Consider the following 25416-nt stretch of genomic DNA (forward strand, 5'->3'; position numbering starts at 1 on the left):
TCGGGGGAGGGGGGCTATAGGGTGACTTGGTGACTCGGGGGGAGGGGGGCTATAGGGTGACAAGGTGACTCGGGGGGAGGGGGGCTATAGGGTGACAAGGTGACTCGGGGGGAGGGGGCTATAGGGTGACAAGGTGACTCGGGGAGGGGGCTATAGGGTGACAAGGTGACTCAGGGGGAGGGGGCTATAGGGTGACAAGGTGACTCAGGGGAGGGGGACTGTAGGGTGACTTGGTGACTTGGGGGAGGGGACTATAGGGTGACTTGGTGACTCGGGGGGGGGGGGGGCTACAGGGTGACAAGGTGACTCGGGCGGAGGGGGGCTATAGGGTGACTTGGTGACTCGGGGGGAGGGGGCTATAGGGTGACTTGGTGATCGGGGGGAGGGGGCTATAGGGTGACTTGGTGACTCGGGGGAGGGGGGCTATAGGGTGACAAGGTGACTCGGGGGAGGGGGGCTATAGGGTGACAAGGTGACTCGGGGGGAGGGGGCTATAGGGTGACAAGGTGACTCGGGGGAGGGGGGCTATAGGGTGACTTGGTGACTCGGGGGGAGGGGGACTATAGGGTGACTTGGTGACTCGGAGGGAGGGGGGCTACAGGGTGACTTGGTGACTCGGGGGAGGGGGGCTATAGGGTGACAAGGTGACTCGGGGGAGGGGGGCTATAGGGTGACTTGGTGACTCGGGGGGAGGGGGACTATAGGGTGACAAGGTGACTCGGGGGGAGGGGGGCTATAGGGTGACAAGGTGACTCGGGGGGAGGGGGGATATAGGGTGACAAGGTGACTCGGGGGGGGGGCTATAGGGTGACTTGGTGACTCGGGGGAGGGGGGCTATAGGGTGACTTGGTGACTCGGGGGGAGGGGGGCTATAGGGTGACTTGGTGACTCGGGGGGAGGGGGGCTATAGGGTGACAAGGTGACTCAGGGGGAGGGGGACTATAGGGTGACAAGGTGACTCAGGGGGAGGGGGGCTATAGGGTGACAAGGTGACTCGGGGGGAGGGGGGATATAGGGTGACAAGGTGACTCAGGGGAGGGGGGCTATAGGGTGACTTGGTGACTCGGGGGAGGGGGGCTATAGGGTGACTTGGTGACTCGGGGGGGAGGGGGGCTATAGGGTGACTTGGTGACTCGGGGGGAGGGGGGCTATAGGGTGACAAGGTGACTCGGGCGGAAGGGGCTATAGGGTGACAAGGTGACTCAGGGGAGGGGGACTATAGGGTGACAAGGTGACTCGGGGGGAGGGGGGCTATAGGGTGACTTGGTGCGCTATACGGTAACTGGGAGGGCTGTCGACTGTCAGGGTACTGGGTTCTCTTCACTCAGATAAGTGATATGCTCTGGAAAATTGAGGGCGGAGTATTGAAGAGACATATGCAACAAGAAATATAGAGTGTAATAAGTGAGAATGAAAGAGGGAAAGGACAAATTAATTACAAATAGTGGCAAGATAAATGGCCGTTTCAGCTGATGTGGGAGGTTGGCACCATTTTGACTTCCTGACCAAATCCCTCAACCAACATGAAGGCAAATGTTGTGGTTTTTATAACACTGCTGATTGTGAATTGACCTTTGGTAAACTGGCTATTGCATTTCTTACCTTTGACCCAGAAATAATGAGGAATGAAAAGTGGTCATTTCTTTTAAATGTCTGTGGAATTTGCAATTATTTTTAAGAATGTTTGAAATGGATTTTTAAGAGTTTGCATTATGATGTCCCGGATCAAGCCCCACCATCAATCGTAAAGGGATCAATTGTAATTTTTGTGAATAATATGAAATACTGCCCCATATGACCTGGTGACCATTGACCTGGAAGAGTATCAGCAGGAAGGAAGTTCAGAAAGAAGCCATGTGGTTGGCAGACACAAAGCGGAGAGGTGGTGGGTGCAGGTGATCTGCACAAAGAGAAAGAAGACAGAGATAGAAAAATATAGAGACTTCTTGAAGGAGAAGATGAAACTCACTCTCAGGCTAGCCACAAAGATCTAAACCCTGGCAGGTTGTGTGGATACACTGTTTAAAAAAGGAGGTAGGCAGAAAGCGGGTAATTATAGGCCAGTTAGATTAACTTTGGTAGTAGGGAAGATGCTGGAATCTAACATCAAGGAAGAAATAGCGAGGCATCTGGATAGAAATTGTCCCATTGGGCAGACGCAGGATGGGTTCATAAAGGGCAGGTCATGCCTAACTAATTTAGTGGAATCTTTCGAGGACATTAGCAATGCAGTAGATAATGGGGAGCCAATGGATGTGGTATATCTGGATTTCCAGAAAGCTTTTGACAAGGTGCCACACAAAAGATTGCTGCATAAGATAAAGATGCATGGCATTAAGGGTAAAGTAGTAGCACGGATAGAGGATTGGTTAATTAATAGAAAGCAAGAGTGGGGATTAATGGGTGTTCTCTGGTTGGCAATCAGTAGCTAGTGGTGTCCCTTACACAGATGATTTGGAGTTGGGACCAATGTGTCCAAGTTTGCAGACGACACTAAGATGAGTGGTAAAGCGAAAAGTGCAGAGGATACTGGAAGTCTGCAGAGGGATTTGGATAGGTTAAGTGAATGGGCTAGGGTCTGGCAGATGGAATACAATGTTGACAAATGTGAAGTTATCCATTTTGGTAGAAATAACAGGAAAAGGGATTATTATTTAATGGATAAAATATTAAAACATGCTGCTATGCAGAGAGACCTGGGTGAGCCAGTGCATGAGTCGCAAAAAGTTGGTTTACAGGTGCAACAGGTGATTAAGAAGGCAAATGGAATTTTGTCCTTCATTGCTAGAGGGATGGAGTTTAAGACTAGGGAGGTTATGCTGCAATTGTTTAAGGTGTTAGTGAGGCCAAACCTTGAGTATTGTGCTCAGTTTTGGTCTCCTTACTTGAGAAAGGACATACTGGCACTGGAGGGTGTGCAGAGGAGATTCACTAGGTTAATCCCAGAGCTGAAGGGGTTGGATTACGAGGAGAGGTTGAGTAGACTGAGACTGTACTCGTTCGAATTTAGAAGGATGCGGGGGGTTCTTATAGAAACATATAAAATATGAAGGGATAGGATAGATGCGGGCAGGTTGTTTCCACTGGCGGGTGAAAGCAAAACTAGGGGTCATAGCCTCAAAATAAGGGGAAGTAGATTTAGGACTGAGTTTAGGAGGAACTTCTTCATTCAAAGGGTTGTGAATCTATGGAATTCCTTGCCCAGTGAAGCAGTTGAGGCTCCTTCATTAATGTTTTTAAGATAAAGATAGTTTTTTGAAGAATAAAGGGATTAAGGGTTATGGTGTTCGGGCCGGAAAGTGGAGCTGAGTCCACAAAAGATCAGCCATGATCTCATTGAATGGCGGAGCAGGCTCGAGGGGCCAGATGGCCTATTCCTGCTCCTAGATCTTATGTTCTTACGTACTAAAGAGTTGGGTTTATTCCAGAAGTGGCCAAATCATGAATGGGGGTGTTAATGGTTAGTCAGTCAGAGAATCATGAATAGATTCATAGCTACAGTACAGAAAAAGGCCATTCGGCCCCTCAAGTCTGCATTGGCCCTTTGATAGATCACCCTACCCAGGCCTTATGCTCCACCCTGCAACCTCACTCTCAGGGGTAATTTATCATGGCCAATCCACCAATAAACTGCACATCTTTGGACTGTGGGAGGAAACCGGAGCACCCGGAGGAAACCCACGCAGACAAGGGGAGACAGTCACCCAATTCGAACCCGGGTCCCTGGTGCTGTGAGGCTGCAGTGCTAACCTCTGCGCCACCGTGCTGCCCCAACGTAAAGGAAGTTTGGAAAGTTAGTGCTCTTTGTGACCTGAGGGAGAGAGGGTCTGTAGAAATTTCCCTTGTTAATGATAATCTTACCCATGACAATTGAGTATTTAAAGTTCTGATTGTTATTTGAATATAGTGGCACGGTGGTACAGTGGTTAGCACTGCTGCCTCACGCCACCAAGGACCCGGGTTCGATCCCGGGCCCGGGTCACTGTCCATGTGGAGTTTTCACATTCTCCCTGTGATTGCGTGGGTCTCACTCCAACAACCCAAAGATGTGCACGGTCGGTGGATTGGCCACGCTAAATTACCCCTTAATTGGAAAAAAAGAATTGGGTACTTTAAAAAAAAAATTAATTGTTATTTGAATAATCAATTGCTTGTTAATCCATGTATAATTTGCACTGGTTATGATTCATGTTGAAGTAAAAGCTACAAGTGGAATCCTGTCATTCAGTAAATTTGGTTACTTTAGTTGATGGTTACCCATGGAATCGTAACAACAGTGACAACATTTTAAAGTAAGTTGCTGACTTACTAGCCGCCACATTCCGGTGCCTGTTCGGGTACACTTTGGCAGAATCAGCATGTCCAATGATATAACAGTGCGTCTTTCGCGACTTCTGGGAGGAAGCTCCCGGAGCGCCCGGAGGAAACCCATCCTCCGGGTGCTCCAGTTTCCTCCCACAGTCCAAAGATGATCAGGTTAGGTGGATTGGCCATGATAAATTGCCCTTAGTGTCCAAAATTGCCCTTAATGTTGGGTGGGGTTACTGGGTTATGGGGATAGGGTGGAGGTGTTGATCTTGGGTAGGGTGCTCTTTCCAAGAGCCGGTGCAGACTCGATGGGCTGAATGGCCTCCTTCTGCACTATAAATTCTATTTAAAAAAATAATGCGTTCCACCTACCAGCTGGAAATGTCCATGATACATGGCCTTTTTCAGTGGCAAAGGCAGGCTCAGGAAATTGCTGTCTCTCACAGTCACGTGACCACAGTCACACTTCACAAACTGCTCCAATTTGATCTCATAGAGACTCCTCAACTCCTTCGCCTGTCAGGAGGTTAGAGAAAAACACGTTAATGTTACTCCAAAACACAACAAAAGTTAATGAACACAGGAAAAGGATGTGAAAGTGAAGAGTAGGAGCAACAATGCAAAGAGTGAACACAAGGAATGAAAATGTGGGTCAGAAGTAAAGCCCTCAGAGTACAGACTGACATGTGAGAAATTATATCCTAAATATTACTGCAACTTGGCTAAAAGTAAAGGCAGGAATGATAATAATTATAATCTTTATTGTCACAAGTAGGCTTACATTAACACTGCAATGAAGTTACTGTGAAAATCCCCTAGTCGTCACATTCCGGCTCCTGTTTGGGTATACAGAGGGAGAATTCAGAATGTCCAATTCACCTAACAGCAAGTCTTTTGGGACTTGTGGGAGGAAACCGGAGCACCCGGAGGAAAACCCACGCAGACTCGGGGAGAACGTGCAGACTCCGCACAGATAGTGACCCAGCGGGGAATCGAACCTGGGACCCTGCCGCTGTGAAGCAACAGTGCTAACCACTGTTCTACCGTGCTGCCCTGGATGGAAACTCAACATTTGGGCAGCAGGGTAGCATGGTGGTTAACATCAATGCTTCACAGCTCCAGGGTCCCAGGTTCGATTCCCGGCTGGGTCACTGTCTGTGTGGAGTCTGCACGTCCTCCCCGTGTGTGCGTGGGTTTCCTCCGGGTGCTCCGGTTTCCTCCCACAGTCCAAAGATGTGCGGCTTAGGTGGATTGGCCATGCTAAATTGCCCGTAGTGTAAGGTTAATGGGGGGATTGTTGGGTTACGGGTTACGTGGGTTTAAGTGGGGTGATCATTGCTCGGCACAACATCGAGGGCCGAAGGGCCTGTTCTGTGCTGTACTGTTCTATGTTCTATGTATTCACGGTGGGTGGGATACTCCATTTCTGAGATTAGGGGCGTGATCTTCTGGCCTCGTTACACTCTCGCTCAAGCGTAACGAGGCCGGTGAATAGCGGGAGAGACCAAAAACTGAAACCTCGCCAGGCGGCAAACAGTTTGCGATGCAGCTGTCCCACTCCCGTAGGTGAAATTGTAATCCCACTGTAGCGAGGTGAAAAATGGTCCTGTGTAATGAGACAGGATTGATTAATGATCTCATAGTTAGGGATCCTCTCGGAAGGAGCGATCACAATATGGTGGAATTTAAAATACAGATGGAGGGTGAGAAGATCAAATCAAATGCTAGTGCTTAAACAAAGGAGATTACAATGGGATGAGAGAAGAACTAGCTAAGGTAGACTGGGAGCAAAGACTTTATAGTGTAACAGTTGAGCAACAGTGGAGAACCTTCCAAGCAATTTTTCACAATGCTCAGCAAAGGTTTATATCAACTAAAAGGAAGGATGGTAGAAAGAGGGAAAATCGACCGTGGATATCTAAGGAAATAAGGGAGAGTATCAAATTGAAGGAAAAAGCATACAAAGTGGCAAAGATTAGTGGGAGACTAGAGGACTGGGAAATCTTTAGGAGGCAACAGAAAGCTATTAAAAAAGCTAGAAAGAAGATTAAGATAGAATATGAGAGTAAACTTGCTCAGAATATAAAAACAGATAGTGAAAGTTTCTACAAATATATAAAACAAAAAAAAGTGGCTAAGGTAAATATTGGTCCTTTAGAGGATGAGAAGGGAGTTTTAATAATGGGAAATGAGGAAATGGCCGAGGAACTGAACAGGTTTTTTGGGTCGGTCTTCACAGTGGAAGACACAAATAACATGTCAGTGACTGATAGAAATGAGGCTATGACAGGTGAGGACCTTGAGAGGATTGTTATCACTCAGGAGGTAGTGATGGGCAAGCTAATGGGGCTAAAGGTAGATAAGTCTCCTGGCCCTGATGGAATGCATCCCAGAGTGCTAAAAGAGATGGCTAGGGAAATTGCAAATGCACCAGTGATAATTTACCAAAATTCACTAGACTCTGGGGTGGTCCCGGTGGATTGGAAATTAGCAAACGTGACACCACTGTTTAAAAAAGGATGTAGGCAGAAAGCGGGTAATTATAGGCCAGTGAGCTTCGGTAGAAGGGAAGATGCTGGAACCTATCATCAAGGAAGAAATAGCGAGGCACCTGGATGGAAATTGGGCAGACGCAGCATGGGTTCATAAAGGGCAGGTCGTGCCTAACTAATTGAGTGGAATTTTTTGAGGACATTACCAGTGCGGGGGGGGGGGGGGGGGGGGGGGTTGACTGGGCAGGGGTGGGCTGCCATGGGAGGCTGGGAGGAGGGGTGCTGCGGGGGGGCAATCGCTCACTGCACCTCCATGCCAATTCCTAGATCGGGTGTACCTGTTCCGGGGCAATCCTTGCCCCTGCGCGCCTGCCCCCCGGACCACCTGTAACCCCACCAGTTGATAAGGCCTTTGGCTGTGCAGCTGAAGACTTTGCCATTGGCTTTGAATTGGCAATCGTGGTTAAGTGAGCACTTCACGGGAAGTGGGTGGACGGGCCATGTCGCATGCAGGAGTCATTGTGTGGCATCCCAAACAGTCCGTGCTGCCTGGATATATACCCAAACACAGCGGGAGGCAATATCACACACAGAGCAACCCACACCCAAACACCCAGAGGATGGGACTCAGCTCCAGCAACATGTCCACGGCCGGAGGGTGGGTGAGTGGCCATCACTCTGGCTGGAAGGTGTTGTGAGCGAGTGTCCGGGGTACCAGGTTTGGAACCCATTGAGCTGGGCCCTCTGCGGTGGGGAGTATGTGAGCAAGGCGTTCCCGGTAGGAGGGTGGGTGGGGGGAGGGGGGAATCTATCGCTGAGATGCCCCAGGTCCAGGGGATAATGGATGGCTCGCATGTTGCCCTGTGCTCACCGGGCCACCTGGGGGTGTTCTACGTTAACAGAAAGAAGTTCCACTCCGGACTTCTGGTGTGGACCATGGAGTAAGTGGTCACACACAAGGCAGCTCCTGCCCAAGGTTGCAGAAAAGAGCTCTTTTTAAATCAATACAGGTGGAATTTTGATGAAAAGATGTAGGTGAATGTTGGAAGAGTACTTTCCCCCAGGAATAGTATGTCTCTTGGTTACCAGACCCAGCAGAAACAGTGAAAGATTTGGATGGAGCTGCAGTAAAGCCAAAAGCCTCTTCCAGCAGGCGGGGGAAGGCGAGCTTAAAGGCTTCAAGCTGACTTGAGGGCCTTTATTAAAGCTGAATTCCAGCAGCAGAGGGAACAACTGTGAAAAGATCTTGCCAAGGCCATTGAAGAAGCGGTGACGAGACTTCCGGTGGCAGCCATGGCGGAGTAGGTCGCGCATTCGGCAGCTCCCGTCTGGAACTGACTCTCGGACCTTTTTCAGGAGATTCCACGGACTTTTTGGGGCAGATTGGGGAAGTGAACACGGCCAAAAGGATTCCCTCTCTGTTGTATGGATAGCTGGACCAGGAGTGGCTGGGTGAAGCGTTTAAGTCCCAACAGACAGAAGCTAGCGGAGTGGGCGCCAAGGCACAGCATGGCGGCCGGTATAGATCAGGGAGCATGGGCGCAGTGGGCACAGGAGGAACAGGAGTTCCTTAGGGGCTGCTTTGCTGATCTTAAAAAGGACATGCTGGCCACGATGAAGACATCAATAAACCAAATGATCGCAACTCAGGCAACACAAGGGAAAGCGATTAAGGTGATGGAGAAAAAGCTACCTGACCATGAGGACAAGTTGGTCATATTGGCCCTTAAGGTGGAGGCGCAGGATGGCCTCCGCAAGAAGTGGCAGGAGAGGCTGGAGGACTTAGAAAACGGGTCCAGGAGACAGAACTTGAGAATTGTGGGCCTCCCTGAAGGTGTGGAGGAGTCGGATGCGGGAGCATTTGTGTCCAAGATGCTGGAGATGCTGATATTCCCTCGACCCCTGGAGCTGGACGGGGCGCAGAGAGCCCTCACGAGGAAGCCCAAGGCGAATGAACCGCCGAGGGCCATGGAGGTGAGATTTCATCGCTTCTCGGACAAGGAACTTGTCTTGCGGTGGGCAAAAAAAAGAACGGAGCAGCAGGTGAGAGAACAGCGTGATACGCATCTACCAGGACCTGGGTACGGAACTGGCCAAGAGGCTGCTGGATTCAACTGGTGAAGGCGACCCTCTTCAGCAAGGGCGTGAAATTTGGGATGCTACACCCAGCGAGGCTATGGGTCACGTACAAGGAACTATTTTGACGCCAGACGAGGCATGGTCATTCGTCAAACAAGAAAAGCTGGACTCGAATTAAAGGACAGTTAAGCTTTGGTGGGATGCGGCGGTGGGGCTGGGTAACACGGTTCCATTTCTAATATAAGATTGTATGCAATGTTGGGTGCGTGTAAGGGCTGTGGTGGTGGCTGGAGGGTGCAGTGTTTTCGGCAAAAATGAGATACGGAGGGGGGAGGGGGCCCTGTACTTAGTGCAGATTTTCGGGAAGTTGGAGCCTTGGTTCAACAAGTGTCTCCTCATGGGGCAATGTTTATTTTTTATTTCGTATTACTATTTACTCACTGGGGCTGGAGAGGTTGGCCAAGAAAGGGCGATGGCTAGTGGGAGTGACTGTAATCAGAGACTCACTCAGTGGGGAGTGACTGTAATGAGAGACGCACTCAGTGCGGAGTGACTGTAATCAGAGGGTCACTCAGTGGGAGTGACTGTAATCAGATACTCACTCAATGGGGAGTGACTATAATCAGACTCACTCAGTGTGAGTGACTGTAATCAGAGACTCACTCAGTGGGGAGAGACTGTAATCAGAGGGTCACTCAGTGGGAGTGACTGTAATCAGAGGGTCACTCAGTGGGAGTGACTAATCAGAGACTCACTCGGTGGGAAGTAACTGTAATCAGAGACTCACTCAGTGGGAGTGACTGTAATCAGAGACTCACTCAGTGGGGAGTGACTGTAATCAGAGGGTCACTCAGTGGGAGTGACTGTAATCAGAGACTCACTCAGTGGGAGTGGCTGTAATTAGAGACTCACTCAGTGGGAGTGACTGTAATCAGAGGGTCACTCAGTGGGAGTGACTGTAATCAGAGACTCACTCAGTGGGAGTGACTGTAATCAGAGGGTCACTCAGTGGGAGTGACTGTAATCAGAGACTCACTCAGTGGGAGTGACTGTAATCAGAGGGTCACTCAGTGGGAGTGACTGTAATCAGAGACTCACTCAGTGAGGGTGGCTGTAATCAGAGACTCACTCAGTGGGAGTGACTGTAATCAGAGACTCACTCAGTGGGAGTGACTGTAATCAGAGGGTCACTCAGTGGGAGTGACTGTAATCAGAGACTTACTCAGTGAGAGTGGCTGTAATCAGAGACTCACTCAGTGGGAGTGACTGTAATCAGAGGGTCACTCAGTGGGAGTGACTAATCAGAGACTCACTCGGTGGGAGTGACTGTAATTAGAGACTCACTCAGTGGGAGTGACTGTAATTAGAGACTCACTCAGTGGGAGTGACTGTAATCAGAGACTCACTCAGTGGGAGTAACTGTAATCAGAGACTCACTCAGTGGGAGTGACTGTAATCAGAGACTCACTCTGTGGGGAGTGACTGTAATCAGAGACTCACTCAGTGGGAGTGACTGTAATCAGAGGGTCACTCTGTGGGGAGTGACTGTAATTAGAGACTCACTCAGTGGGAGTGACTGTAATCAGAGGGTCACTCAGTGGGAGTGACTGTAATCAGAGACTCACTCAGTGGGAGTGACTGTAATCAGAGGGTCACTCAGTGGGAGTGACTGTAAGCTGAGACTCACTCAGTGGGAGTGACTGTAATCAGAGACTCACTCAGTGGGAGTGACTGTAATCAGTGACTCACTCAGTGGGGAGTGACTGTAATCAGAGGGTCACTCAGTGGGATTGACTGTAATCAGAGACTCACTCAGTGGGAGTGACTGTAATTAGAGACACACTCAGTGGGAGTGACTGTAATCAGAGGGTCACTCAGTGGGAGTGACTGTAATCAGAGACTCACTCAGTGAGAGTGGCTGTAATCAGAGACTCACTCAGTGGGAGTGACTGTAATCAGAGACTCACTCAGTGGGAGTGACTGTAATCAGAGTGTCACTCAGTGGGAGTGACTGTAATCAGAGGGTCACTCAGTGGGAGTGACTGTAATCAGAGACTAACTCAGTGGGAGTGATTGTAATCAGAGACTCACTCAGTGGGAGTGACTGTAATCAGAGACTCACTCAGTGGGAGTGACTGTAATCAGACTCACTCAGTGGGAGTAACTGTAATCAGAGGGTCACTCAGTGGGAGTGACTGTAATCAGAGACTCACTCAGTGAGTGACTGTAATCAGAGACTCACTCAGTGGGGAGTAACTGTAATCAGAGGGTCACTCAGTGGGAGTGACTGTAATCAGAGACTCACTCAGTGGGGAGTGACTGTAATCAGAGGCTCACTCAGTGGGAGTGACTGTAATCAGAGACACACTCAGTGGTAGTGACTGTAATCAGAGAATCACTCAGTGGGGAGTGACTGTAATCAGAGACTCACTCAGTGGAAGTGACTGTAATCAGAGACTCACTCAGTGGGAGTGACTGTAATCAGAGACTCACTCAGTGGGAGTGACTGTAATCAGAGACTCACTCAGTGGGAGTGACTGTAATCAGAGGGTCACTCAGTGGGAGTGACTGTAATCAGAGACTCACTCAGTGGGAGTGACTGTAATCAGAGAGTCATTCAGTGGTAGTGACTGTAATCAGAGACTCACTCAGTAGTAAAGGCTGTAGGGGCAGGCCGGCAGCACGGTTCAATTCCCGTACCAGCCTCCCCGAACAGGCGCCGGATTATGGTGACTAGGGGCTTTTCACAGTAACTTCATTGAAGCCTACTCGTGACAATAAGCGATTTTCATTTCATTTTTCGGTCGGTAATCAGACTCACTCAGTAGTAACGGCTGTAATCAGAGACTCCTTCAGTAGTAATGGCTGTAATCAGAGACTCCCTCAGTAGTAGTGGCTGTAATCAGAGACTCCCTCAGTAGTAATGGCTGTAATCAGAGACTCCCTCAGTAGTAATGGCTGTAATCAGAGACTCACTCAGTAGTAATGGCTGTAATCAGAGACTCCCTCAGTAGTAATGGCTGTAATCAGAGACTCCCTCAGTAGTAATGGCTGTAATCAGAGACTCCCTCAGTAGTAATGGCTGTAATCAGAGACTCACTCAGTAGTAATGGCTGTAATCAGAGACTCACTCAGTAGGAATGGTTGTAATCAGAGATTCACTCAGTAGTAATGGCTGTAATCAGAGACTCCCTCAGTAGTAATGGCTGTAATCAGAGACTCACTCAGTAGTAATGGCTGTAATCAGAGACTCCCTCAGTAGTAATGGCTGTAATCAGAGACTCACTCAGTAGTAATGGCTGTAATCAGAGACTCCCTCAGTAGTAATGGCTGTAATCAGAGACTCCCTCAGTAGTAATGGCTGTAATCAGAGACTCCCTCAGTAGTAATGGCTGTAATCAGAGACTCCCTCAGTAGTAATGGCTGTAATCAGAGACTCCCTCAGTAGTAATGGCTGTAATCAGAGACTCCCTCAGTAGTAATGGCTGTAATCAGAGACTCACTCAGTAGTAATGGCTGTAATCAGAGACTCCCTCAGTAGTAATGGCTGTAATCAGAGACTCCCTCAGTAGTAATGGCTGTAATCAGAGACTCCCTCAGTAGTAATGGCTGTAATCAGAGACTCATTCAGTAGTAATGGCTGTACTTACCCTTTCTGGAGCTTGTAACTGATCCAGTAAGAAGTTTAATATAAGGAGAAATAGTTCCTCTGCATCATGCTGTCTGTTAACTTGAAAACAAGAAAGTTTCGGATGACTCACAAGATTTGAATTGGACCGCACCTTACAGAAAGTTTTTAGTTTTTATTTTGATTCCATTGACTATCCATAGGTTTTTTCACACAGAACTAGTTGAGTCCTAACCCGTACCACTCCACACGGGAGATGCTGCTTCACTACTTCTATGGGAGGTCCTCATTTAACGATAAATACATCTTTAATACATCTATACCATTAAAAACAACTGTACCATTAAATACTATAAATACATCTTACCATTCATAGATTTCATAGAATTTACAGCGCAGTAGGAGGCCATTCGGCCCATCGAGTCTGCACTGACCCTTGGAAAGAGCACCCTACTTAAGCCCACACCTCCACCACATCCCGTAACCCAGTAACCCCACCTAACCTAAGGGCAATTTAGCAATATCAATCCACCTAACCTGCACATCTTTGGACTGTGGGAGGAAACCGGAGCACCCGGAGGAAACCCACGCACACACTGGGAGGATGTGCAGACTCCGCACAGACAGTGATCCAGCCGGGAATCAAACCTGGGACCCTGGCGCTGTGAAGCAACTGTGCTAACCAGCATGCTGCCCTGTAATCAAAGATTTGCATCGTACTGAGGGCTGTAATCAGAGAGTCACTAAGCAGTAATGGCTGTGGAACTAAGTCCCATATTCTCACAATTCTCTGGGTAAATTTCTTGGTGGCTGTCTGAGATTGACCGCCTCTAGTTATTCTCTTCCCCACAACAGAAACACTCAGGGGGACCTGATTGAGGTCTACAAAATTATGAGAGGTATGTACAGGGTGGATAGCAACAAGCTTTTTCCAAGAGTGGGGGTGTCAGTTACAAGGGGTCACGATTTCAAGGTGAGAGGGGGAAGGTTTAAGGGAGATGTGCGTGGAAAGTTTTTTACACAGAGGGTGGTGGGTGCCTGGAACGCTTTACCAGCGGAGGTGTTAGAGGCGGGCACGATTGCATCATTTAAGAGGCAGCTAGACAGGTATATCAATGGGCAGGAACAGAGAGAAGTAGACCTTGGAAAATAGGAGACAGGTTTAGATAAAGGATCTGGATCGGCGCAGGCTGGGAGGGCCGAAGGGCCTGTTCCTGTGCTGTAACTTTCTTTGTTCTTTGATATCCACTCCAGCAAAACCTTTCGAGCTGGAATAGGTCACCAATCTGGAAGTCAGGTTCAAGTGACCTCAGCAGGTGTATTGTGTTCAGTTCTGGCTCCACAACTTTAGGAAGGACACGAAGGTATCAGAGAGGGTGCGGGAAACATTGACGAGTTGTTGCAGGGATGTGAAGTGTGGAAAGATTGGAGAAGTTGAGACTGTTTTCCTTGGGGAAGTGAAGGTCGAGGAGACTGTTCAAAATCTCGTGCAGATGGAGGCTGTTCCCATTGGGTGGAGGCTCGAGAGTCGGAGGACACAGATTGAAGGTGACAAAGAAGCAATGGAGATGTGAGGAGACACTTCCTAACTGAGCGAGCGGTTCGGGTTCGGATCGAACTGTCCACTCTCGGATCTGCTGGGGCAGATTCAACTGAGGATTTCCAAAGAGAATTGGATTATTATCTGAACAGGAAGAATGTGCAGGATTACATGGAGAATGTGGGGATGACTGGAGGTGAATTGCTTCTTCAGAGACACAGCACAGAAAGGTTGGGCTGAATGGCCTCTTGCTGTAACTGTTCTATGATGCTGCCCAGACAATCCATTGTTACGGTGCAGATTTGCAGTTTTGGTAACATCCTTAGAAATCTGTTTTGCTCGCTCGCCCATACTTCTGCATCCTTTATTTTTCTTTTATAAATTTGAAATGAAAAAATGAAATGTAAATCGCTTATTGTCACGAGTAGGCTTTAAATGAAGTTGCTGTGAAAAACCCCTAGTCGCCACATTCCGGCGCCTGTTCGGGGAGGCTGGTACGGGAGATCAGAGTACCCAATTCATTTCTGTCCAATTAAGGGGCAATTTAACGTGGCCAATCCACCTAACCTGCACATCTTTTGGGTTGTGGGGGTGAAACCCACGCAGACACGGGGAGAATGTGCAAACTCCACACGGACTGTGACCCAGAGCCGGGATCGAACCTGGGACCTCAGCACCGCAGTCCCAGTGCTAACCACTGTGCCACGTGCTGCCCTGATATTTTTTTAAATTCTTCTATGGTGTGTGGGTGTCGCTGGGTCAGCATTAGTTGTTGAGCCCGAATTAATCAGAATCACAGAATAATACAGAGCAAAAGAGGCCCTTCGTCCCATCGAGTCATCATTGATGCATGAAAAACACCTGATCCGCCCACCCAATCCCATTGGCCAGCACTTGACCAATAGCGTTGAAAGCTAAGACGTGCCAAGTGTTCGTCTAGGTATGTTTTAAAGGATGTGAGGCATACGCTCTTTATCACCTTCACAGACGGTGCGTTCCAGACCGTCACCGTGCTGTATCTGTGAAGAAGCAATTCACCTCCAGTCACCCCCACATTCTCCGTGTAACCCCGCACATTCTTCCTGTTCAGAGAATGATCCAATCACTTTGGAAATCCTCGATTGAATCTGCCCTTGAATTCAGTGGTTTGCTGGGTTATTTCAGAGGGCACATTGTGATGTATCTGGAGTAAGATGTAGGTCGGATCAGGTAAAGATGGTGAATTTCCTTCCCTAAAGGACAGATGGGTTTCTGCAACAATTGATGTCAGTTTCACAGGCAGCATTACTGAGAAGTGATTTATATTCCAGATTTATTAATTTAATTTACATTCCACCAGCTTCCATATCATCAGAATATTGACCTGGGTCCCTCCAGTGACAATCCCACAGCCACCAGTACGTCCGTTTAATATGGGAAACCCAGGGGTGCTCCAACTGAATACACGTTCAGCATAAACTCTGCCCGATTTTCAATCTGTCCTGTACCTCACCCAACCAAATATACATTACATCAGCTTAGCCTGCTATCCCCACCCAGCCCTGCCCCTGCCATCCTCACCCAGCCCTGCCCCCTGCCGTCCTCACACAGCCCTGCCCCTGCCATCCCCACCCAGCCCTGCCCCTGCCATCCCCAACCAGCCCTGCCCCTGCCATCCTCACCCAGCCCTGCCCCTGTCATCCTCACCCAGCCCTGCCATCCTCACCCAACCCTGCCATCCTCACCCAGCCCTGCCCCTGTCATCCTCACCCAGCCCTGCCATCCTCACCCAGCCCTGCCATCCTCACCCAACCCTGCCATCCTCACCCAGCCCTGCCCCTGTCATCCTCACCCAGCCCTGCCATCCTCATCCAGCCCTGCCATCCTCATCCAGCCCTGCCCCTGCCATACTCACCCAGCCCTGCCATCCTCACCCAGCCCTGCGCCCTGCCATCCTCACCCAGCCCTGCCCCTGCCATCCTCACCCAGCCCTGCCCCTGCCATACTTACCCAGCCCTGTCATCCTCACCCAGCCCTGCCGCTGCCATCCTCACCCAGCCTGCCCCTGCCATCCCCACCCAGCCCTGCCCCTGCCATCCTCACCCAGCCCTGCCCCTGCCATCCTCACCCAGCCCTTCCCTGCCATCCCCAACCAGCCCTGCCCCTGCCATCCTGACCCAGCCCTGCCCCGTCATCCTCACCCAGCCCTGCCATCCTCATCCAGCCCTGCCATCCTCACCCAGCCCTTCCCCTGCCATCCTCACCCAGCCCTGCCCCTGCCATCCTCACCCAGCCCTGCCCCTGCCATCCTCACCCAGCCCTGCCCCTGCCATCCTCACCCAGCCCTGCCCCTGCCATCCTCACCCAGCCCTGCCACTGCCATCCTCACCCAGCCCTGCCCCTGCCATCCTCACCCAGCCCTGCCCCTGCCATCCTCATCCAGCCCTGCCCCTGCCATCCTCACCCAGCCCTGCCACTGCCATCCTCACCCAGCCCTGCCCCTGCCATCCTCACCCAGCCCTGCCCCTGCCATCCTCACCCAGCCCTGCCATCCTCACCCAGCCCTGCCCCTGTCATCCTCATCCAGCCCTGCCATCCTCACCCAGCCCTTCCCCTGCCATCCTCACCCAGCCCTGCCCCTGCCATCCCCACCCAGCCCTGCCCCTGCCATCCTCACCCAGCCCTGCCCCTGCCATCCGCACCCAGCCCTGCCACTGCCATCCTCACCCAGCCCTGCCCCTGCCATCCACACCCAGCCCTGCCCCTGCCATCCTCACCCAGCCCTGCCATCCTCGCCCAGCACTGCCCCGCCATCGTCACCCAGCCCTGTCCCTACCATCCTCACCCAGCCCTGCCCCTGCCATCCTCACCCAGCCCTGCCCCTGCCATCCTCACCCAGCCCTGCCCCTGCCATCCTCACCCAGCCCTGCCATCCTCACCCAGCCCTGCCCCTGCCATCCTCACCCAGCCCTGCCCCTCCATACTCACCCAGCCCTGTCATCCTCACCCAGCCCTGCCCCTGCCATCCTCACCCAGCCTGCCCCTGCCATCCCCACCCAGCCCTGCCCCTGCCATCCTCACCCAGCCCTGCCCCTGCCATCCTCACCCAGCCCTGCCCCTGCCATACTCACCCAGCCCTATCATCCTCACCCAGCCCTGCCCCTGCCATCCTCACCCAGCCCTGCCCCTGCCATCCTCACCCAGCCCTGCCATCCTCACCCCGCCCTGCCATCCTCACCCAGCCCTGCCCCTGCCATCCTCACCCAGCCCTGCCACTGCCAGACTCACCCAGCCCTGTCATCCTCACCCAGCCCTGCCCCTGCCATCCTCACCCAGCCTGCCCCTGCCATCCCCACCCAGCCCTGCCCCTGCCATCCTCACCCAGCCCTGCCCCTGTCATCCTCACCCAGCCCTGCCATCCTCATCCAGCCCTGCAATCCTCACCCAGCCCTTCCCCTGCCATCCTCACCCAGCCCTGCCCCTGCCATCCTCACCCAGCCCTGCCATCCTCACCCAGCCCTGCCCCTGCCATCCTCACCCAGCCCTGCCCCTGCCATCCTCACCCAGCCCTGCCACTGCCATCCTCACCCAGCCCTGCCCCTGCCATCCTCACCCAGCCCTGCCCCTGCCATCCTCATCCAGCCCTGCCCCTGCCATCCTCACCCAGCCCTGCCATCCTCACCCAGCCCTGCCCCTGCCATCCTCATCCAGCCCTGCCCCTGCCATCCTCATCCAGCCCTGCCACTGCCATCCTCACCCATCCCTGCCCCTGCCATCCTCACCCAGCCCTGTCCCTGCCATCCTCACCCAGCCCTTCACCTGCCATCCTCACCCAGCCCTGTCCCTGCCATCCTCACCCAGCCCTGCCCCTGCCATCCCCCACCCAGCCCTGCCCCTGCCATCCCCACCCAGCCCTGTCCCTGCTATCCTCATCCAGCCCTGCTATCCTCACCCAGCCCTGTCCCTGCCATCCTCACCCAGCCCTGCCCCTGCCATCCCACCCAGCCCTGCCCCTGCCATCCCCACCCAGCCCTGTCCCTGCTATCCCCACCCAGCTCTGCTATCCTCACCCAGCACTGCCATCTTCACCCAGCCCTGCCATCCTCACCCAGCCCTGCCATCCTCACCCAGCCCTGTCCCTGCCATCCTCACCCAGCCCTGCCCCTGCCATCCCCACCCAGCCCTGCCCCTGCCATCCCCACCCAGCCCTGTCCCTGCCATCCTCACCCAGCCCTGCCCCTGCCATCCTTACCCAGCCCTGCCCTCCTCACCCAGCCCTGCCCCTGCCATCCCCACCCAGCCCTGTCCCTGCTATCCCCACCCAGCCCTGCTATCCTCACCCAGCACTGCCATCCTCACCCAGCCTGCCCCTACCATCCCCACCCAGCCCTGCCCCTGCCATCCCCACCCAGCCCTGCCATCCTCACCCAGCCCTGGCATCCTCACCCAGCCCTGTCATCCTCACCCAGCCCTGCCCCCTGCCATCCTCACCCAGCCCTGCCCCTGCCATCCTCACCCAGCCCTGCCATCCTCACCCCGCCCTGCCATCCTCACCCAGCACTGCCCCTGCCATCCTCACCCAGCCCTGCCCCTGCCATACTCACCCAGCCCTGTCATCCTCACCCAGCCCTGCCCCTGCCATCCTCACCCAGCCTGCCCCTGCCATCCCCACCCAGCCCTGCCCTGCCATCCCCACCCAGCCCTGCCATCCTCATCCAGCCCTGCCATCCTCACCCAGCCCTGCCATCCTCACCCAGCCCTGCCCCTGCCATCCTCACCCAGCCCTGCCCCCTGCCATCCTCACCCAGCCCTGCCCCTGCCATCCTCACCCAGCCCTGTCCCTGCCATCTTCACCCAGCCCTGCCATCCTCACCCAGCCCTGGCTCCTGCCATCCTCACCCAGCCCTGCCCCTGCCATCCTCAGCCAGCCCTGCCCCTGCCATCCCCACCCAGCCCTGCCCCTGCCATCCTCACCCAGCCCTGCCCCTGCCATCCTCACCCATCCCTGCCCCCTGCGATCCTCACCCAGCCCTGCCCCTGCCATCCTCACCCAGCCCTGCCCCTGCCATCCTCACCCAGCCCTGCCATCCTCACCCAGCCCTGCCCCTGCCATCCTCACCCAGCCCTGCCCCTGCCATCCTCACCCAGCCCTGCCCCTCCCATCCTTACCCAGCCTGCCCCTGCCATCCCCACCCAGCCCTGCCATCCTCACCCAGCCCTTCCCCTGCCATCCTCACCCAGCACTGCCCCCTGCCATCCTCACCCATCCCTGTCCCTGCCATCCTCACCCAGCCCTGCCATCCTCACCCAGCCCTGCCATCCTCACCCAGCCCTGTCCCTGCCATCCTCAACCAGCCTTGCCCCTTCCATCCTCACCCAGCCCTGCCATCCTCACCCAGCCCTGCCCCCTGCCATCCTCACCCAGCCCCTGCCATCCTCACCCAGCCCTGCCCCCTGCCATCCTCACCCAGCCCTGCCCTGCCATCCTCACCCAGCCCTGCCCCTGCTATCCTCACCCAGCCCTGCCCCTGCCATCCTCACCCAGCCCAGTCCCTGCCATCCTCAACCAGCCTTGCCCCTGCCATCCTCACCCAGCCCTGCCATCCTCACCCAGCCCTGCCCCCCTGCCATCCTCACCAAGCCCTGCCCCCTGCCATCCTCACCCAGCCCTGCCCCTGCCATCCTCACCCAGCCCTGCCCCTGCCATCCTTACCCAGCCCTGCCCCGCCATCCTCACCCAGCCCTGCCCCTGCCATCCTCACCCAGCCCTGCCCCTGCCATCCTCACCCAGCCCTGTCCCTGCCATCCTCACCCAGCCGTGCCATCCTCACCCATCCCTGCCCCCTGCCATCCTCACCCATCCCTGCCCCTGCCATCCTCACCAAGCCCTGCCCCCTGCCATCCTCACCCATCCCTGCCCCTGCCATCCTCACCCAGCCGTGCCATCCTCACCCAGCCCTGCCATCCTCATCCAGCCCTGCCCCTGCCATCCTCACCCAGCCCTGCCCCTGCCATCCTCACCCAGCCCTGCCATCCTCACCCAGCACTGCCCCTGCCATCGTCACCCAGCCCTGTCCCTACCATCCTCACCCAGCCCTGCCCCTGCCATCCTCACCAGCCCTGCCCCTGCCATCCTCACCCAGCCCTGCCCCTGCCATCCTCACCCAGCCCTGCCCCTGCCATCCTCACCCAGCCCTGCCCCTGCCATCCTCACCCAGCCCTGCCCCTGCCATCCTCACCCCGCCCTGCCATCCTCACCCAGCCCTGCCACTGCCATACTCACCCAGCCCTGTCATCCTCACCCAGCCCTGCCCCTGCCATCCTCACCCAGCCCTGCCCCTGCCATCCTCACCCAGCCCTGCCATCCTCACCCCGCCCTGCCATCCTCACCCAGCCCTGCCCCTGCCATCCTCACCCAGCCCTGCCACTGCCATACTCACCCAGCCCTGTCATCCTCACCCAGCCCTGCCCCTGCCATCCTCACCCAGCCTGCCCCTGCCATCCCCACCCAGCCCTGCCCCTGCCATCCTCACCCAGCCCTGCCCCTGTCATCCTCACCCAGCCCTGCCATCCTCATCCAGCCCTGCCATCCTCACCCAGCCCTTCCCCTGCCATCCTCACCAGCCCTGCCCCTGCCATCCTCACCCAGCCCTGCCATCCTCACCCAGCCCTGCCCCCTGCCATCCTCACCCAGCCCTGCCCCTGCCATCCTCACCCAGCCGTGCCACTGCCATCCTCACCCAGCCCTGCCCCTGCCATCCTCACCCAGCCCTGCCCCTGCCATCCTCATCCAGCCCTGCCCCTGCCATCCTCACCCAGCCCTGCCACTGCCATCCTCACCCAGCCCTGCCCCTGCCATCCTCACCCAGCCCTGCCACTGCCATCCTCACCCAGCCCTGCCCCTGCCATCCTCACCCAGCCCTGTCCCTGCCATCCTTACCCAGCCCTTCCCCTGCCATCCTCACCCAGCCCCTGTCCCTGCCATCCTCACCCAGCCCTGCCCCTGCCATCCCCACCCAGCCCTGCCCCTGCCATCCCCACCCAGCCCTGTCCCTGCTATCCTCACCCAGCCCTGCCATCTTCGCCCAGTCCTGCCATCCTCACCCAGCCCCTGCCATCCTCACCCAGCCCTGTCCCTGCCATCCTCACCCAGCCTTGCCATCCTCACCCAGCCCTGCGCCCTGCCATCCTCACCCAGCACTGCCCCTGCCATCATCACCCAGCCCTGTCCCTACCATCCTCACCCAGCCCTGCCCCTGCCATCCTCACCCAGCCCTGCCCCTGCCATCCTCACCCAGCCTGCCCCTGCCATCCTCACCCAGCACTGCCCCTGCCATCCTCACCCAGCCTGCCCCTGCCTTCCTCACCCAGCCCTGCCATCCTCACCCTGCCCTGCCATCCTCACCCAGCCCTGCCCCTGCCATCCTCACCCAGCCCTGCCCCTGCCATCCTCACCCAGCCCTGCCCCTGCCATCCTCACCCAGCCCTGCCCCTGCCATACTCACCCAGCCCTGTCATCCTCACCCAGCCCTGCCCCTGCCATCCTCACCCAGCCTGCCCCTGCCATCCCCACCCAGCCCTGCCCCTGCCATCCTCACCCAGCCCTGCCCCTGCCATCCTCACCCCGCCCTGCCATACTCACCCAGCCCTGTCATCCTCACCCAGCCCTGCCCCTGCCATCCTCACCCAGCCTGCCCCTGCCATCCCCACCCAGCCCTGCCCCTGCCATCCTCACCCAGCCCTGCCCCTGCCATCCTCACCCCGCCCTGCCATCCTCACCCAGCCCTTCCCTGCCATCCTCACCCAGCCCTGCCACTGCCATACTCACCGAGCCCTGTCATCCTCACCCAGCCCTGCCCCTGCCATCCTCACCCAGCCTGCCCCTGCCATCCCCCACCCAGCCCTGCCCCTGCCATCCTCACCCAGCCCTGCCCCTGTCATCCTCACCCAGCCCTGCCATCCTCATCGAGCCCTGCCATCCTCACCCAGCCCTTCCCCTGCCATCCTCACCCAGCCCTGCCTGCCATCCTCACCCAGCCCTGCCATCCTCACCCAGCCCTGCCCCTGCCATCCTCACCCAGCCCTGCCCCTGCCATCCTCACCCAGCCCTGCCACTGCCACCCTCACCCAGCCCTGCCCCTGCCATCCTCACCCAGCCCTGCCCCTGCCATCCTCATCCAGCCCTGCCCCTGCCATCCTCACCCAGCCCTGCCACTGCCATCCTCACCCAGCCCTGCCCCTGCCATCCTCATCCAGCCCTGCCCCCTGCCATCCTCACCCAGCCCTGCCACTGCCATCCTCACCCAGCCCTGCCCCTGCCATCCTCACCCAGCCCTGTGCCTGCCATCCTCACCCAGCCCTTCCACTGCCATCCTCACCCAGCCCTGTCCCTGCCATCCTCACCCAGCCCTGCCCCTGCCATCCCCACCCAGCCCTGCCCCTGCCATCCCCACCCAGCCCTGTCCCTGCTATCCCCACCCAGCCCTGCTATCCTCACCCAGCCCTGCCATCTTCACCCAGCCCTGCCATCCTCACCCAGCCCTGCCATCCTCACCCAGCCCTGTCCCTGACATCCTCAACCAGCCCTGCCATCCTCACCCAGCCCTGGCATCCTCACCCAGCCCTGTCATCGTCACCCAGCCCTGCCCCCTGCCATCCTCACCCAGCCCTGCCCCTGCCATCCTCACCCAGCCCTGCCCCTGCCATCCTCACCCAGCCCTGCCCCTGCCATCCTCACCGAGCCCTGCCATCCTCACCCTGCCCTGCCATCCTCACCCAGCACTGCCCCTGCCATCCTCACCCAGCCCTGCACCTGCCATACTCACCCAGCCCTGCCCCTGCCATCCCCACCCAGCCCTGCCATCCTCATCCAGCCCTGCCATCCTCACCCAGCCCTGCCATCCTCACCCAGCCCTGCCCCTGCCATCCTCACCTAGCCCTGCCCCCTGCCATCCTCACCCAGCCCTGCCCCTGCCATCCTCACCGAGCCCTGCCATCTTCACCCAGCCCTGCCATCCTCACCCAGCCCTGCCCTGCCATCCTCAGCCAGCCCTGCCCCTGCCATCCCCACCCAGCCCTGCCCCTGCCATCCTCACCCAGCCCTGCCCCTGCCATCCTCACCCATCCCTTCCCCCTGCCATCCTCGCCCAGCCCTGCCCCTGCCATCCTTACCCAGCCCTGCCCTCCTCACCCAGCCCTGCCCCTCCCATCCTTACCCAGCCTGCCCCTGCCATCCCCACCCAGCCCTGCCATCCTCACCCAGCCCTTCCCCTGCCATCCTCACCCAGCACTGCCCCCTACCATCCTCACCCATCCCTGCCCCTGCCATCCTCACCCAGCCCTGCCATCCTCACCCAGCCCTGCCTCCTCACCCAGCCCTGCCCCCTGCCATCCTCACCAAGCCCTGCCCCCTGCCATCCCTCACCCAGCCCTGCCCCTGCCATCCTCACCCAGCCCTGCCCCTGCCATCCTCACCCAGCCCTGCCCCTGCCATCCTCAACCCAGCCCTGTCCCTGCCATCCTCAACCAGCCTTGCCCCTGCCATCCTCACCCAGCCCTGCCATCCTCACCCAGCCCTGCCCCCTGCCATCCTCACCAAGCCCTGCCCCCTGCCATCCTCACCCAGCCTGCCCCTGCCATCCTCACCCAGCCCTGTCCCTACTATCCTCACCCAGCCCTGTCCCTGCCATCCTCACCCAGCCCTGTCCCTGCCACCCTCACCCAGCCCTGCCCCTGCCATCCCCACCCAGCCTGCCCCTGCCATCCCCACCCAGCCCTGCCATCCTCACCCAGCCCTTCCCCTGCCATCCTCACCCAGCACTGCCCCCTGCCATCCTCACCCATCCCTGCCCCTGCCATCCTCACCCAGCCCTGCCATCCTCACCCAGCCCTGCCATCCTCACCCAGCCCTGTCCCTGCCATCCTCAACCAGCCTTGCCCCTGCCATCCTCACCCAGCCCTGCCATCCTCACCCAGCCCTGCCCCCTGCCATCCTCACCAAGCCCTGCCCCCTGCCATCCTCACCCAGCCCTGCCCCTGCCATCCTCACCCAGCCCTGCCCCTGCTATCCTCACCCAGCCCTGCCCCTGCCATCCTCACCCAGCCCTGTCCCTGTCATCCTCAACCAGCCTTGCCCCTGCCATCCTCACCCAGCCCTGCCATCCTCACCCAGCCCTGCCCCCTGCCATCCTCACCAAGCCCTGCCCCCTGCCATCCTCACCCAGCCCTGCCCCTGCCATCCTCACCCAGCCCTGCCCCTGCTATCCTCACCCAGCCCTGTCCCTGCCATCCTCACCCAGCCCTGCCCCCTGCCATCCTCACCCATCCCTGCCCCCTGCCATCCTCACCCATCCCTGCCCCTGCCATCCTCACCCATCCCTGCCCCTGCCATCCTCACCCAGCCCTGCCCCTGCCATCCTCACCCAGCCCTGCCCCTGCCATCCTCACCCAGCCCTGCCCCTGCCATCCTCACCCAGCCCTGCCCCTGCCATCCTCACCCAGCCCTGCCCCTGCCATCCTCACCCAACCCTGCCCCTGCCATCCTCACCCAGTCCTTCCCCGCCATCCTCACCCAGCCCTGCCCCTGCCATCCCCACCCAGCCCTGCCCCTGCCATCCTCACCCAGCCCTGCCCCTGCCATCCCCATCCAGCCCTGCCCCTGCCATCCCCGCCCAGCCCTGCTATCCTCACCCAGCCCTGCCCCTGCCATCCTCACCCAGCCCTGCCCCTGCCATCCCCACCCAACCCTGCCCCTGCCATCCTCACCCAGCCCTGCCCCTGCCATCCCCACCCAGCCCTGTCCCTGCCATTCGAACCCAGCCCTGCCATCCCCACCCAGCCCTGCCCCTGCTATCCTCACCCACCCCTGCCCCTGCCATCATCACCCAGCCCTGCCCCTGCCATCCTCACCCATCCCTGCCCCTGCCATCCTCACCCAGCCCTGCCCCCTGCCATCCTTACCCAGCCCTGCCCCTGCCATCCTCACCCAGCCCTGCCCCTGCCATCCCCACCCAGCCCTGTTATCCTCACCCAGCCCTGCCCCTGCCATCCTCACCCAGCCCTGCCCCTGCCATCCTCACCCAGCCCTGCCCCTGCCATCCCCACCCAGCCCTGTCCCTGCCATTCCCACCCAGCCCTGCCCCTGCCATCCTCACCCCGCCGTGCCCCCTGCCATCCCCACCCAGCCCTGCCCCTGCCATCCTCACCCAGCTCTGCCCCTGCCATCCCCACCCAGCCCTGTCCCTGCCATCCCCACCCAGCCCTTCCCCGCCTCCCTCACCCAGCCCTGCCCCTGCCATCCTCACCCAGCCCTGCCCCTGCCATCCCCACCCAGCCCTGTTATCCTCACCCAGCCCTGCCCCTGCCATCCTCACCCAGCCCTGCCCCTGCCA

At 56.8% G+C, this 25416-nt stretch overlaps 1 protein-coding gene across 1 annotated transcript in view; it reads right to left on the minus strand.

The window, feature by feature from the left end:
* Window positions 1-25416, minus strand: part of usp18 (ubiquitin specific peptidase 18) — an 83525-nt gene that overhangs the window by 29740 nt on the left and 28369 nt on the right. Inside the window, exons 6-7 of the mRNA XM_038780319.1 lie at window positions 12530-12609; window positions 4681-4824 (exon numbers count right to left, since the gene is read on the minus strand). Coding sequence (XP_038636247.1) covers window positions 4681-4824; window positions 12530-12609 — 224 coding nt within the window. The remainder of the gene's footprint in view (window positions 1-4680; window positions 4825-12529; window positions 12610-25416) is intronic.

The sequence above is a fragment of the Scyliorhinus canicula genome, chromosome 20 (genome assembly GCF_902713615.1).
Source record: "Scyliorhinus canicula chromosome 20, sScyCan1.1, whole genome shotgun sequence".
In the NCBI taxonomy this organism is placed as follows: Eukaryota; Metazoa; Chordata; class Chondrichthyes; order Carcharhiniformes; family Scyliorhinidae; genus Scyliorhinus; species Scyliorhinus canicula.